This window comes from Danio aesculapii, chromosome 13 (assembly GCF_903798145.1).
Source record: "Danio aesculapii chromosome 13, fDanAes4.1, whole genome shotgun sequence".
Taxonomy (NCBI): Eukaryota; Metazoa; Chordata; class Actinopteri; order Cypriniformes; family Danionidae; genus Danio; species Danio aesculapii.
In genome coordinates, this window is record NC_079447.1 from 12,095,001 (window position 1) to 12,110,639 (window position 15,639).

The 15,639-nt window shown below is 35.4% G+C and overlaps 1 protein-coding gene across 1 annotated transcript in view; it reads left to right on the forward strand.

Annotated features, from left to right (window-relative positions):
* Positions 1-15,639, forward strand: part of pcdh15a (protocadherin-related 15a) — a 412,430-nt gene that overhangs the window by 301,228 nt on the left and 95,563 nt on the right. The window contains exon 16 of the mRNA XM_056471438.1: positions 14,747-14,887. Within this exon, the coding sequence (XP_056327413.1) occupies positions 14,747-14,887 (141 nt within the window). The remainder of the gene's footprint in view (positions 1-14,746; positions 14,888-15,639) is intronic.

The following is a 15,639-nucleotide window of genomic DNA, read 5'->3' on the forward strand; positions in this document are numbered from 1 at the left end:
TCCACTTCTGTGAACTGACTCATTTTCTTATGACAAACCTTGACAGCAACCACTTTGCCGGTGCAGATTATCATTGGTTTTCATAGCAGACCTGCAATTTAGCTTGTTCTGTGGTTCATTTCTGTGGTATCTTGTACTTGGTATTTGCATAACTTTTAAACCCTATAGTAATGCAAGGACTTGTTATGATTTATTAGTAGAATGTTATGTAGGTTAGACAGAGAAGGATTTTTGAAATAGGCCATATAATGAAATGTTTGGTCAGGGCTGCATGGTCAAGGTCAAGGCAGGGCTTTAATGTTTAAATAATTAAATAGACTGCAGTTGAAAATGTTGGTGTCAGTAAGTTTTTATAAAAAAAAAGACATACTTTTATCTAGCAAGGACACATTAAACTTCTCTATAAAGAACTTTATTGATCTTTTTTTCACAGCTCATTATACAGTATACAGCTTTAGATACATTATATATATTCTGCTGTGGCGACCCCAGATTAATAAAGGGACTAAGCCGAATAGAAAATGAATGAATGAATATAAATATATTCTATATATATATATATATATATATATATATATATATATATATATATATATATATATATATATATATATATATATATATATATATATATATATATATATATTAATTCGTTCATTCATTTTTTATTCGGCTTAGTGCCTTTATTAATCTGGGGTCACCACAGTGGAATGAACCGCCAACTTATCCAGCATATATTTTACACAGCGGATGCCCTTCCAGCTGCAACCCATCACTGGGAAACACCCATACACACTCATTCACACACATACATACACTACAGACAATATAGCTTACCCAATTCACCTATAGCGGATGTCTTTGGTCTGTGGGGGAAACCAGAGCACCCGGAGGAAACCCAAGCGAACACAGGGAGAACATGCAAACTCCACACAGAAATGCCAACTGACCCAGCCAAAGCTCAAACCAGTAGCCAGCAGGGGGCGCTCAACCTGCGGTCTGTGTGAGTCCTTATGCCCCAGTATAGTGAAGGGGATGCTATTCTGTCAGTAAGCGCCTTCTTTTGGGTGAGACAAACCGAGGTCCTGACTCTCTGTGGTCATTAGAAATCCCATGGAACTTTTCGTAAAGAGTAGGGGTGTAACCCTGGTGTCCTGGATAAATTTTCACCATCTGTCCTTACCGTCCTGGCCTCCCAATCATCTCCATCCCTCGATTCACTGTCTCTCCACTCCACATATAGTTAGTGTGTGGTGAGCGCACTAGCTGGTGCCATTGTCCTGTGGCTGCAGTAACATCATTCAAGTGGATGCTGCACACTGGTGGTGGTGTGAAAAAGACCATATATATATATATATATTACATAAAAATGTCATAAGAGGGCTGATGATTTTGCCTTTAACTGCATATAAAATACAAAAATTCATCAGTCCAAGGCACTTGAAAAGTAAATGAAAAAGTTTTAAAGAAGATTTAAACTTTTTCACTTGAACTGATGATGTTTGTATATCTTTATGAATCCCTTATCCAAAGAGCAGTGACATATTATTTGCGCCCGAAGCACTTTTTGTTTGTTCCTGGATTTCATTGCACATAAAATACTCTTTAAAGAAGCATACAAATGTCTTGTTTTTTTGTCACTGGAGTACCCAAGGCACTGTAAATGCTCCACCCTTTTCTCTAAATTAGGGCGGTGAAAAGTAGATCATTTGCATTTAAAGAGTGCTATTTACATTAAAAAAAGCTGTTATTAAATATTTATTCATTCTTTTTTTAATATTTTGTTATTTTTCTGCAAAAAAACTTTGATTGACATTCTCCTTAAATACATGTCATCAGAGGGGAAATCCCCACCCATTAGTGACAATATCTCCCTCATTAGCATAAACAGACCTGAGTGAGAAGCAACCGTCTGCCCTTAAAATGTGGAGACACTTCAAGGACACTTCTTTTGACATTTTCAGTTTTTCACAGAGATAATGTTAGTCTTGATTGAATCTGCCACTATGCTGACACATAGGCATTTGTAGCCCCGCCCTCTTTTAAAAAAAAGCACAATCTCATTTGAATGTAAAGTGACAGTCACCAAAATGGCACAATTAAAAAGCCTAAAAGGGGCAGTTTAAAAGAGTTACAAAACATTATGTGAGTCATATTTTGAGCACACACACGCGCAGGTGCACACACACACACACACACACACACACACACTCCAAGACTTATTTTAAATCTTGTAAAAAGGGGCATAATAGGTCTATTTTAAGCTAAAACTTCACAAACACACTCTCAAGACACCTGGAATGCACTTTATAAATGCTATTAAGTCTCCTCTAAATGTCTTCCAATTGCAAATCGAGTCTGAAAAAGTTTGAAAGTCTAAATCCCTTTATCCCTGGACTCTTTCAACTTTTAAGTCTTTATATAAAATCGTATTTCCGTGCATGTGAGAGTTTCTTCTCCAGCTTGTGTACCTGTTTACTCGTCGCTCCATTAACATGTTAGAGTAGTGTTGTGGATAATCGGTTTGTTCTGCTCCGTCACTCTCTCCCTCCACATCTTCATTTGATTGATCCGACAGAGAATCCGTTCTTTTTTTTCCATTCCCATCTGGAAACCGGCTTCTCTTTCTCGCTCACCAGACAACTCCCAAATGAAATTACACGCAGCGACACAGAAATTCTGACACCGTGGTGAATCTGGAAATGATTTTTTTTTTCATCAGAGGCTGGAAATATTTATTGGGTTTTAGAGTGCAGCCCAGCATGCTTCTGCAACTTTTTTTACAGCTGGAGGGAAATGCAAGGCCATTACAGTAAAGCAAAGACACACATCTCTTATTAGCTTATAAATTACATAAACAAGGTTATTCGCCGCCTGAGGTTTGGTTTATTCAGAGCAGCATTGCACTGCCGGGGGCTAGAAATGCGCTGAATGCCTGTAAATGTTTATCATCTGCAGACTGTAAAGTAGAAAGATATTTTGTGGCTCCGTATGCTGGAGTTTTTTTGGTATTTGTTGTCACTAACTCTCCGGCAAATTAGCATCCAAATTTCAAAGACGTCGAACTGTAGTTAGTGTTTAAAGTGCGTTAATTTACTTTTCACAATTGGTGAACTTCACAAACTGGTATATATATATATTCAAGAGTTCACACTTAGCTCACGATTTATACATAGCTTGTTTGGCGTGCTGTCCCGGAAGAGAGCCCTGAGCTCAAGGTATCCTCGAGCCCAGGGCTCCCTCCTTTCACAGGGCGAGGGGAGACTGAGCTCAGGTCGATCTGAAACTCCCCCACTGCTTAGGCCAAGGTGAACTTCCTGAGAGTAAGACATTAGAAAAAGATTTAATCTTATTTTATCAATAATATAGAGCACATTTGCATGGTGGGAGGAAACCAGGGAGAAACCGGGGGAAACCCACATGGAGAACATGCAAACTCCGCACAGAAACACCAGATGGCCTAGTGAAGACCCAACGCCATTGGTATTCTTGCTGTGAGGCAAACGTGCTAGTCATTAGGCCACCATGCCGCCCATTCTTGATAAAGGTGGAAGAAGGGGAGGAGGGGGGTTTCTTCCAGACGAAGATAGTTGTAGAGAGGAAATGAGGATATATATAGTGACTTGGGATCCTTTGATTGGAGGATCGTAATTAGCTAATGTGGACCAGCTGGGTCAATCATGAGCACATGCTCCTCTCGAAATTAGTTTAACATTTAAACTTCACTATATATATATATATATATATATATATATATATATATATATATATATATATATATATATATATATAAATATATATATATATATATATATATATATATATATATATATATATATATATATATATACTTTCAGTTGTGTGAAAGGAAACTCGCAGCAGGAAAGTCTTTAATTCAGGGCAAGCGTTTACAGTTGATCAGGAATGGCCTTTTTATTAGTGGGTGTTGAAATGCGATGCTGCTGTTGGAATTTGTGTTGTTTGTTTTAATCTTCGGTTGCGTGGTCGTCGCAGTTGTCACAGAATTATGAGCTTTGGGTTCTTCTAACGGTGCATTGAGAGAAACAGCAGGGGTGCTGGAACCACTTTTTTAGCCCACGTCTTATTCAAATCAACGCTGAGTAATAATAAAATATGGTATTCAGTGGCTGAATGGTATTTTAAACTGTATATAGCTTATACTTTGCCCTTCAAACATTGTTGAACGTTTCTTAAGCTCAGCAGTGATGTATTTATTTTGATCCTAAATTTAGAAAACAGTGATTATATCAGGGTTTTTTTTTTGGGGGGGGGGGCTGTTTAAATTGCTGTTTTTTTATTTTATTTTAATATGTTTTCAAATGCAATTTTTATTCTAGTCTTTAGTGTCACATTATCCTTCAGAAATCTTTCTAATAACTGATTTAACTTAATTATTTTAAATGCATTTATCTGAAACATTATTTTTAACTATTTAAATGTCTTTACTATATAATGGCAAATAATGGAGATATGCACTCACTGGCCACTTTAATAGGTACACTTTACTAATGCCTGGTTGGACCCGCTTTTGCCTTCAGAACTGCCTTAATCCTTCATGGCATAGATTCAAGAAGGTGCTGGAAATATTCCACAGAGATTTTGGTCCATATTGACATGATAGCATCACACAGTTACAGCAGATTTGTCAGCTGCACATCCATGATGCAAATCTCCTGTTCCACCACATCCTAAAGCTGCTCTATTGGAGAACTGGTGACTGTGGAGGCCATTTGAGTACATTAAACTCATTGTCATGTTCAAAAAAACCATCTGAGATGATTTGCGCTTTACAACATGATGCATTATCCTGCTGGAAGTAGACATCAGAAGATGGGTACGCTGTGGTCATAAAGGTATGGACATGCTCAGCAACAATACTCACGTAAGCTATGCCATTGCCATTGGCAATGCTGATTTTCCCACTGGGTTGCATGGTTCGGGATCTATAGAGCTGCGCATCGTTGGATTTACCCTTCAATATTTGGACTCTCAGTAGTGATTATTAAACCACACTGAACTGAGCTCAACTGAACTGAACTTAAACACTACAAACTGAACTACACTGTTCCTATTTACTGTGACCTTTTATGTGAAGCTGCTTTGACACAATCTACATTGTATAAGCGCTATACAAATAAAGGTGAATTGAATTGAATTGAATTGAATTTTGATCCAAAGTGTGGCAAGTGTGCCAAGAAAATATCCCCACACCATTACACCACCACCTTCTTTCTTCCCCATTCTGATGCTCAGTTTGAACTGTAGCAGATCATATTGACCATGTCTACATGCCTAGATAAATTGAGTTGCTGCCATGTTATTGGCTGATTAGAAATTTGCGTTAACGAGCAGCTGGACTTAATAAAGTGATCGGTGAGTGTATATGCTGTATGAAAAATGATGTTATTGATGATGATGCTTATCTGGAATAAATAAGAAATAATTAAAGGGAATAAAGTATTTATACAGTTTCAAAGATCAACACAAAAAAGAAAAACAGTATTTTTTTTAAGTTGCTTTCAATTCTTTCTTTTCTTCTTTGTAACACAAAAGGAAACATTTTTAAATAATTCACTGCTGTGTCTCTGGCCCATCAATGATGAACACAAAAGCACAGAATGGAACAGAATGCAAGTTTCACGAGATGTGGTTTATTTATATATATATACTTTATAACTCACATTTTCAAGTTTACACACAATTCTGAGATAAAAAGTTGCACTTCTGTACTGTGTGCTTTTGTGTGTTTAATTTTCATTGATTAATTATTGCATTTATTTATTTTTTATATAGTTTCTGAATTCAATAGCATGTCATTTTATGGATTTCAGCCTTGATTTTAAGATACATTCAAAAATGTGTTGCTAAAAAAATAGAAACATTTCTCACGGTTTCCTCTGCTGTCCCTGATCTGATCATCTGGTCTGACTAAAATACTCATTGTTGAGCCCCAAGTGTGTTCATATTTTATTCTTCCAAGGCTAGATGTCTGCAGAACACAGCCAAGGCTTGCTGAAAATTATAAGAAGCCGGCCTCATTATAATGAATGGCATGTGTTTGTGCATTTCTTTAGGCTGTGTTTTGTGCGTATGTGTGTGTGGCAAGTGTGTTTTTGTTTTGATGCGTGAGAAGAGAGTTTTTCTGATGACCCTGGAAGACCCACTGAATACCATATTCATCATTCCGGTTGTGTTGTGAGATGTGGAGCGGCTCGATCTCTGTCTCTCTCAGGCATGACTGGAATTAAAGTCAGACAATTCTCACTTTTAAAAACACTGCAGGTGAATAGAGAAAAAAGAAACTAATAGTTATCCCTATACCCATTTGATTGATTACATTAAGAGTAGCAAACATTTAAAAAAATAATAAAATAAAATGTGCTATTATATTAAATATGCACTAATTCAGGGAGGCAGATGGGACTTTAGAAGTCTTAAAATGTCTAAAATAACATTTTCCTATAAGATGTCTTGACAATTCTTTAAAAAAGCCTTGAATTCAGATTAATATTTTATTCTTATAAATCTGTATTAAAAATATATTTAAAAGTCTTTTAATTGTAATATGATGTAGCTGAGATGATTCAGCATGAAGTATGATAAGGATGAATTCATATTTGTTACAATCAGTAGTGAATGTTTTCCATGATTCACCTTCTGTATATTGCTTATAGACTTCCACATACACTCACCGGCCACTTTATTAGGTACACCTATCCAGCTGCCCGTTGACGCAAATTTCTAATCAGCCATCACATGGCAGCAACTCAGTGCATTTAGGTATGTAGACATGGTCAAGATGATCTGCTGCAGTTTAAACCGAGCATCAGAATGGGGAAGAAAGCTGATTTAAATGCCTCTGAACGTGGCATGGTTGTTGGTACCAGACAGGCTGGTCTGAGTATTTCAGAAACTGCTGATCTACTAGGATTTTCAAGCACAACCAACTCCTGGGTTTACAGAGAATGGTCCGGAAAAGAGAAAAATATAGAGTGAGCGACAGTTCTGTAGACGCAAATGCCAGAGGTCAGAGGAGAATGGCCAGACTGGTTTAAGCTGATAGAAAGGCAACAGCAACTCAAATAACCTCTAGTTGCAACTGAGGTATGCAGAAGAGCATCTTTGAATCTCTGAACAACATGTCTAACCTTGAGGGGATAGACTACACCAGGAGAAGACCACACCAGGTGCTACTCCTGTCATCTAAGAACAGGAAACTGAAGCTACAATACGCACAGGCTCACCAAAATTTGACAATAGAAGATTGGAAAAATGTTGCCTGGTCTGATGAGTCTCGATTTCTGCTGCGACATTCAGATGGTAGGATCAGAATTTGGCATAAAGCACATGAAAGCATGGATCAATCTTGCTTTGAATCAACGGTTTAGGCTGGTGGTGGTGGTGTAATGGAGTGGGTGATATTTTCTTGGCACATATTGGGAACATTAGTACCGATAGACTATCGTGTCAACACCACAGCCTACCTGAGTACTGTTGCTGACCATGTCCATCTCTTTATGACCACAGTGTACCCATTTTCTGATGTCTACTTCCAGCAGTATAACGCACCATGTCATAAAGCGTGAATCATCTCAGACTGGTTTCTTGAACATGACAATAAGTTCACTGTACTCAAATGACCTCCACAGTCACCATATATCAATCTAGTTGAGCAGCTTTGGGATATGGTGGAACGGGAGATTCGCATCATGGATGTGCAGCCGACAAATCTGCAGCAACTGTGTAATGCTATCATGTCAATATTGACCAAAATCTCTGAGGAATATTTCCAGTACCTTGTTAAATCTATGCCATGATAGATTAAGGCAGTTCTGAAGGCAAAAGGGGGTCCAACGCGGTACTAGTAAGGTGTACCTAATAAAGTGGATGGTGAGTGTATGTTATTGTACCTACAATATGTTTTATTGTTGCTTAATTGTAATGCTGTTCTTAATAACTGATCTGATAGAAATAGCATGACATATCACCAAAAAAAAATTGTCATCTGTGGCTCAATGTCCTATTTTACTCCTTTTTTTTTGCATAGTGTCCATATGTGGTCTGTTTTTTATATATAAAACAGAATTTTGTAAAAAAAAAAAATAATAAATAATAAATAAATAATAATGATAATAAAAAAATGAAAATTTATTATCATTATTATTATTATTATTATTATTATTATTATTATTATTATTATTATTATTATTATTATTATTATTATTATTATTATTATTATTATGTTGTTGTTGTTGTTGTTGTTGTTATTATTATATTAAAGTACTGAAAAAAATATTTATATAAATCTACAAAAATGTTTTTCATAATTAATGCACAAAAGGCACAAAAGCCCCAAATCACAAAATAATATTTTCCTTAAAGGAATATTTCACCCACGAAAAAAGCAAATTGTCATCATTTACTCATTCTCTCAAACCAGTTTGTGTTTCTATTTCTACTAAACACAAAATAAAATATTTTGAAGAAAGTCTTTGATTTTCAGAGTATGAAAAAGAAATACTCTGAAAGTCAATGGTTACATTGGATGAGCAAAGGATGACAGATTTATCATTTTTGGATGAATTATTTCTTTAAAGTCCCTATTAGGGCTGAACAATATATAATTTGAGCATCGATATCGCATTGTATGTATCTGCAATAGTCATATTGCAGGATTAGGTTATTTAACAAAGATTAAAAGATAAATATATTATTATTAAATATAAGTTTTAATATTTATTTGTACAATGATAATGACTATGTTATTTTTTTTTTATTTGATTGTTTAATATCTGTACATGAATTCTCCACAGAAAACCTTTTTGTTTTGCTGTTTTATTTATTTATGCTTGTAATTTATTATATTTTTTGCAGCGCATTGCATAGAAAAAGACTTGATAATCCCAGTCGATCTACTGTACATTATTCAAATCATCAGGTGAAATTACATTTGCATATACATTACCTGAAAAAAGTCTTGTTGCTCCAGGATTGGCCAGCCCAGTCACCAGACATGAACATTATTGAGCATGTCTGGGGTAAGATGGAGAAGGCATTGAAGATGAATACAAAGAATCTTGATGAACTCTGGGAGTCCTGCAAGAACGCTTTCTTTGCCATTCCAGATGACTTTATTAATAAGTTATTTGAATCATTGCAGAGATGTATGAATGCAGTCCTCCAAGCTCATGGGAGTCAGACACAATATTAATTCTTTTTCCACTGCAGCATGACTTTATATTCTACACTGTACATTATTTCTGTTAAGTGACAAGACTTGTGTAAGCAAAGTCAGACTTTACTGTTCTAATTAAAAGTCAAGGCATGATCATATTTTATTTTGGTAAAATAAGCGTAATCTAGAGGCCTTTGCCTTTCATATAAGCCACTTCTGATACCAAATAATCAACTAGAAGTCAAGTTATTATTTGTTGTTCCTAAAACCTGGATAGGCGACAAGACGTTTGTCAGGTAGTGTATCACAATATATATCTCAACAAAACAAATATCACAATGTCAGATTTTTTCCAATATCGTACAGCCCTAGTCCCTATCTCAGAAGCGGGCCAGGAAAAGAGAAGTGTGTTTTGAACCGGGGGCAGAAAGTGAGCTTCCTCATTAGTGTCCCGCTCAAACACTGATGATTACAGTACGAGCGATGCTGTGTTTCCAGACAGAGCTGGTGAATGAGATAATGACATGGTATTTATATGCACGGCTGCAAAGGTCAGTGGGTAATGAAAGCTCCTCCTTTGCCTTTCTGCCAGTTGAAGCTCATGTCCTGAGTGCTCACTTCCCTTTTATTTGAGGAGATTTAAGGGGATGAGTAATGGACTTCCATCCTTGAAGTGTCACTACAGAGCAGAAGCAGCTTCAGCCATTAATCAAACTGCCTGAGCATGAATACAATCACCAGGCAGAAACTTAATGTGTCCCACTAATGTGACGTACTCGCGTTTGAGTGTTGACACTGACACCCGCTGAAAATGACTGGTGAATGTCATATATTAAACCGATAACTGATTTGATCCAGCAGGAAGCAGGCCTGTCTGATTTCATGGCTTATCACAGGAGGAAAGGGTCATTTCTGTTTTATATTTGTATGTATGTATGTATTGTATATACAGCAATGAATTGGGAATATGTTGAGAGACCTCTTTTAAAAAATCAGGATGTTCTGCACTTATTAGGTATGGGTTTGGGTAATCGGCATAATCATGTGTATAAAAAAGAAAATCAAACACAGAGAGTCTAAAAACCCTTTTGTTTAAGGAACTACTTTCTTCCGCCATTCATTCACATCTACAGCTGACGTCAGAACAGCAGAAACTGTTGCAACTTCACAAACATCACTTTAGAGCTAGTATTTGAATGATTCTCTACACTCTCAGGAAAAAAAGATACTCGGTGGTACAAGTAATTTTCCTTGAGGAACAGTTTTGTACCTTGTAAAAATTGTACCTTATATGGTACAAAAACGACCTCTTATGATACTGTTCTGTACCTTTTATGGTACAACTGAAATAAAGGTACACAACTGTTTCATATAAAAGGTACAAAAGTGTTAAACAACTCCTTCTTTATTACAATATCTATGAAAATAAATATATTTCATATTAAAACATGAATTATCATTTAAAAGTGTATGTTTAAAGAATCTTATAAACATTAATTATTAAGATCTGTAGTACAAAAACTGGTAAAACATAAAACTATAGGTATTGTAAATTAAACATTTAAGGCATTTTAAATAAATGTATGGTAAGCATTTTTGACACTGTTAAAGTACAAAGTGTCTTGTCACTGTGGTGGTCTCTTTATGGATCAGATTTGTACCTTTGATGAAGGTATAATATTGTATCTGCAGGTTTTAAAAACCAAAGGTACATGTTGGTTTTCCATGGTACAAATCATGTCCTTAGAAGGTTCAAACTCCAATGGTACAAATTTGTTTCTTTGTCTTAAGGTACAATTCTGTCCCATACAAAAGGTACTGCCCCAGTGACAAGGGTTTGTACCTTCTTTTGCTACAACATTGTACTATTTTTTTCTGAGAGTGTAGCGTAATGTCTAAAGCGATGACATAACAGCTGATTTTGCTGACATTTTAAGATTATAAGGCTGATCGACATGAAATGCCATCAGTCTAGAGACGTTTCCCAGTAATTCTCTGTTGCAATCGGAAGATCACAATAATTAACCCCAAAAAAGCCAAAGCAGAGCAAACATAACCAGATTGTTGTTGTGTTTGCAATAAGGAAAAACTCTAAACACATGCAGGCATTTCTTCTTTCTTTTTACTGAACTAGTCTGCAGTGACGATAACAGGAGACACATTAGAAACAAACAGATGGCCAAATAAAAACTCAGAGTTATTCAAAGAGCGGCTAACACAAAATACATACATTCCTGTTATGCGAGTTCCATCTCACACTCAATACAATACAATTTACTATGGTATAAATACAGCACTACAACACACAAAAGACAGAGAACGACTTAGCATGTGACTCACCAATTTTATAATGTTTTGATCAGCTGCGGTTTGAAAATACACCAATATTTTTTTATTATGTGGTCTTTGTCGCCATCTTGTGGTTGGAGAATGTCAACCATCTTTGTTCTGCTCAATGACAGGCTGATGGATGCTAACGCACTAAATCTCAGAAATTATGAATATTTAAAATAGGCACTATCCTTTCAATTCTTCAAGAAAAATCAATAAATAAATCTACAGGGATAATAATTTTTAAGATATAGATATAAAACTACATCTGTATTAACTGATAATGACATAATTTATTTATGGATGAACGGAACTTCTGACTAAAATAGCTGGTTTGGGTTTCCTCCAAGATCTCTGTGGTGTGGTGTTTTGTCATTTTCCTGATAGTGCTCTTCCATCTGCCTGCATCATAAATGTTTTATACTGTGGTGAACATACATAGCCATTTATACTGCAGGAGAAGACGTAAACAACATTGCATTCATATCTGTGACAGCCTCAAAATTAGCTTCTAGTTTATTTGTATTTTTTGTCAAACGTTTGGCTTATTTGTTTGTGTCATGTGTTTTCACAGTATCATTTAAAGAAGAACTGCATAACTGAACAGCTTCTGTGTCGAGCTTTGACAATACGTAGTGCTGTAGTCTGATTTTACTGCAGACGGCTTGAACAGGATAAGTAAAACAGACAGATTTACCTCACCTGATCAGCTTAATCTCTGTTAAGACGATCACATCACCATGTTTAGAGAAAGTCAAGTTAAATCCCATGACCTGACATTACTGTCTCACTTGCTGCTGTCCTGGTTTTCATCTGTAAAATCAGGTCATGGTGTCAAGTAAGAACAAATGCAGGTGAAATGTGCTATAATGAGTGCTAGAGAAGTTCAGTTATCACAGAAACTAATAAAAACTAATATACATTAAATAAATTACATTACAATGTTACAATTACAATGTTTACAAAAAACATTGCACATAAATCACAATTACTTGGAAGCAGTGATAACCTGACTCAATGCTAAAAGGAGCAATAAATTAAATTGTATGTGTTTTTCTGATTGAAAAATATTCTCTGTACATTATATGAGTGTCTTAGTGTCCAACCAGTGGCATGTATAGCCATATTGCACTGCTACAAGTGTGATATTGGGTTTATACAACAATTCGACTCAAAAATCCTTTTATACAAGGAACTACTTTCTTCCATCGTTCATTCACATCTGCAGCTGACAGTCAGAACAGTAGAAACCATTGCTAATTCACCAACGTCACTATAGAGCTAGTATTTGAATGATTCTCTAGCGTAATGTCTGTCTAAAGTGATGACAAAACAGGTGATTTTGCTGACATTTTAAAATTATAAAGCCGAACAGCATAAAATGGCGTCAGTCCACAGAAATGTCCCAGTACTTCTCTGCTGCAATTGGGATATCAGAATAATTAACCCCTGAAAAAGCCAAAGTGAGGCAAAGACTACCAGATTAATATGGTGTAAATACACTTTCATGCTGAATCTCAGAAATTATAAATGTTTGAAATATTATCCTTATAAATTAAACTTCATAGTTGCAATCTAAACAACTGCATTCTCACCTAAAAAAGCCTCAAAAGTACATTATGTTGTCCAACAGCTGCAATATTTGTCAAACTGTAGTGAGTTTATTCCTTCTCTGCTTTGGAACTCCATATGGGCAGAGTAATACACAAGGGTAAAGAGGCTGTACCAGTACTGCTATTGCAGATTATTGTATGGCTATCAACCAATCAGATTCAAGAACCAGACAGAACTGTTGTGTATATACAGTTGAAGTCAGAATTATTAGCCCACATGTTTATTTTTTCCCCAATTTCTGTTTAACGGAAATAAGATTTTTTCAACACATTTCTAAACGGAATAGTTTTAATAACTCATTTCTAATAACTGGTTTATTTACTCTTTGCCATGATGACAGTAAATAATATTTTACTAGATATTTTTCAAGACACTTCTATACAGCTTAAAGTGACATTTAAAGGCTTAACTAGGTAAATTAGGTTAACTAGGCAGGTTAGGGTAATTAGGCAAATTATTGTATTACGATGGTTTGTTCTGTAGACTGTCGGAAAAAAATAGCTTAAAGGGGCTAATAATTTTGTCCTTAAAATTGTGTTTAAAAAAATTAAGAACTGCTTTTATTCTAGCCGAAATAAAACAAATAAGATTTTCTCCAGAAGAAAAAATATTATCAGACATACTGTGAAAATTTCCTTGCACATAATTTGGGAAATATTTAAAAAAGAAAGAAAAATTCAAAGGGGGGCTAATATTTCTGACATCAACTGTAAATATTTTAACTAAATATTATAATATTGTATAGCCAAATATAACAAAGAAATTGAAAGATGATTGCATTTAGTGTAAAACATGACATGATGTATTAATTCTTAAAGAATATGGCTTAAATTCCAGTATTCAGTTTATACAGTATTTTAAAAAACAGAAGGTTAAAAATAAACATAAAGTATATTTTAAATAGTAAGTCAATGTTATGTAACATTATAAATGTTTTACTGTTACTTAGATTTGTTTTTTGGATACTTTTTGATGAATTTATTAGGAATAAAAGTTTTGAAATGTGATTGTGTTTAATGTAAAACATGCCTTAACAATAATTAATATTCACTTAATTTCAGTGTGTTCATTTATATATCATCTAAAAAACAAAGTTAAAATGAATCATTTATTTTAAATGGTAGTGTAGTGTGACTTTTGATGGTCTATCTGCCTTTGCAATCATAGTAACTATGACTCCAAATTTGATTGTATTTAGTGTAAAATATGACATGATGCCCTATTTCTTAATGATTAGTGATTCAAATGTCAGTGTGTTCCTTACAGAAGGTATATTGTATGTCTTGAAAAGGCGTGCAAATTGCCAAGTAATTTAGTTTCATTTGTCCTGTTTGGAGCTTGAAAGTCACCAATTTCTGTCGTTTTTACCTTCATTATATTGAAAATAGCAGCTTGAAAAATATTCAGCAAATTATTATAATTTGCTGTTGTGAAAAGAATATATAATAAAGGTCCTATTGAAGCAGTGATAACAACAGACGTCTGTAATTATATAATAATGCGATGCACAGAATGAAATATAATGAGGGCCCAGGTTTGGTCTTTTAAATGTAAGTAGATGTAAGTTCTCCGAGGATGTTTAAACTGAGCGTGTTCCTCCCTCAGGGTACTCCTGCCAGTAAAGTGCGCTACAGAGTGGATCAGGAACTGTCTCCATACAGTGGAAGCATCTTTGATGTAGAGACGGACACAGGACGGGTTATCACCAAAGTCAACCTGAATGAGCAACCCACCACTGTTTTCAAGGTGAGTCTGAGCTCAGTACATGTCTTTCTGTTCATATGTGCTTCATTTGAGTCAGAATCCAGCTTACATTCAGCTAATTTTGAGTTAAGGTTTTGTTTTAAAGCACAAAAGGACAATGAACATTGATTGAATTCATCTTTTTTTGAACATGCATCAACAATAACTTGCAGTCCTACAATGGGAAAGGAAAGACAATGCACAAACAAAAAAGGCAGACACAGCAGCTTATTAAACATGCAAATAGAAAATGGTCACACTTTATTTTGATGGTCTGTTTGTTGAATTTAAGTTACAATATCTACATGCCAACTAATTCTAATTAGATTATAACTAGACTGTTAGGATGGGACTACACCTAATTCACACTGGACTTCAACGTCAATATTTGACAGAGGGCATGTCTGATGTTGGGGCTGATGAGATCATCACAGCAGCGTCAACCAATGAAATTAGTCAGAAATCAGCTACTGTCTGAGCTGGTGTATTTGCATACAGCTATCTGATTGACTGATGCTTCCATTGGCGCTTGAAAAGTAGAAAAGGCCCAACTTCTGCAGTGAGCAACTCCTCTGAAGCAACGCCGCCGGATCCACAATGCAGTTCGGCAACTCCTGACCTCACCCATTCAAAGTGAATGGGAAGCATTGACGCTGTCGCACGTGTGAATGGGGCATCAGGATTAGTGTTAGTTCACATGTACTTGCAAAGTTTCTTACAGTCAATTAAATGCAAATTAATTTAATCAATTGATT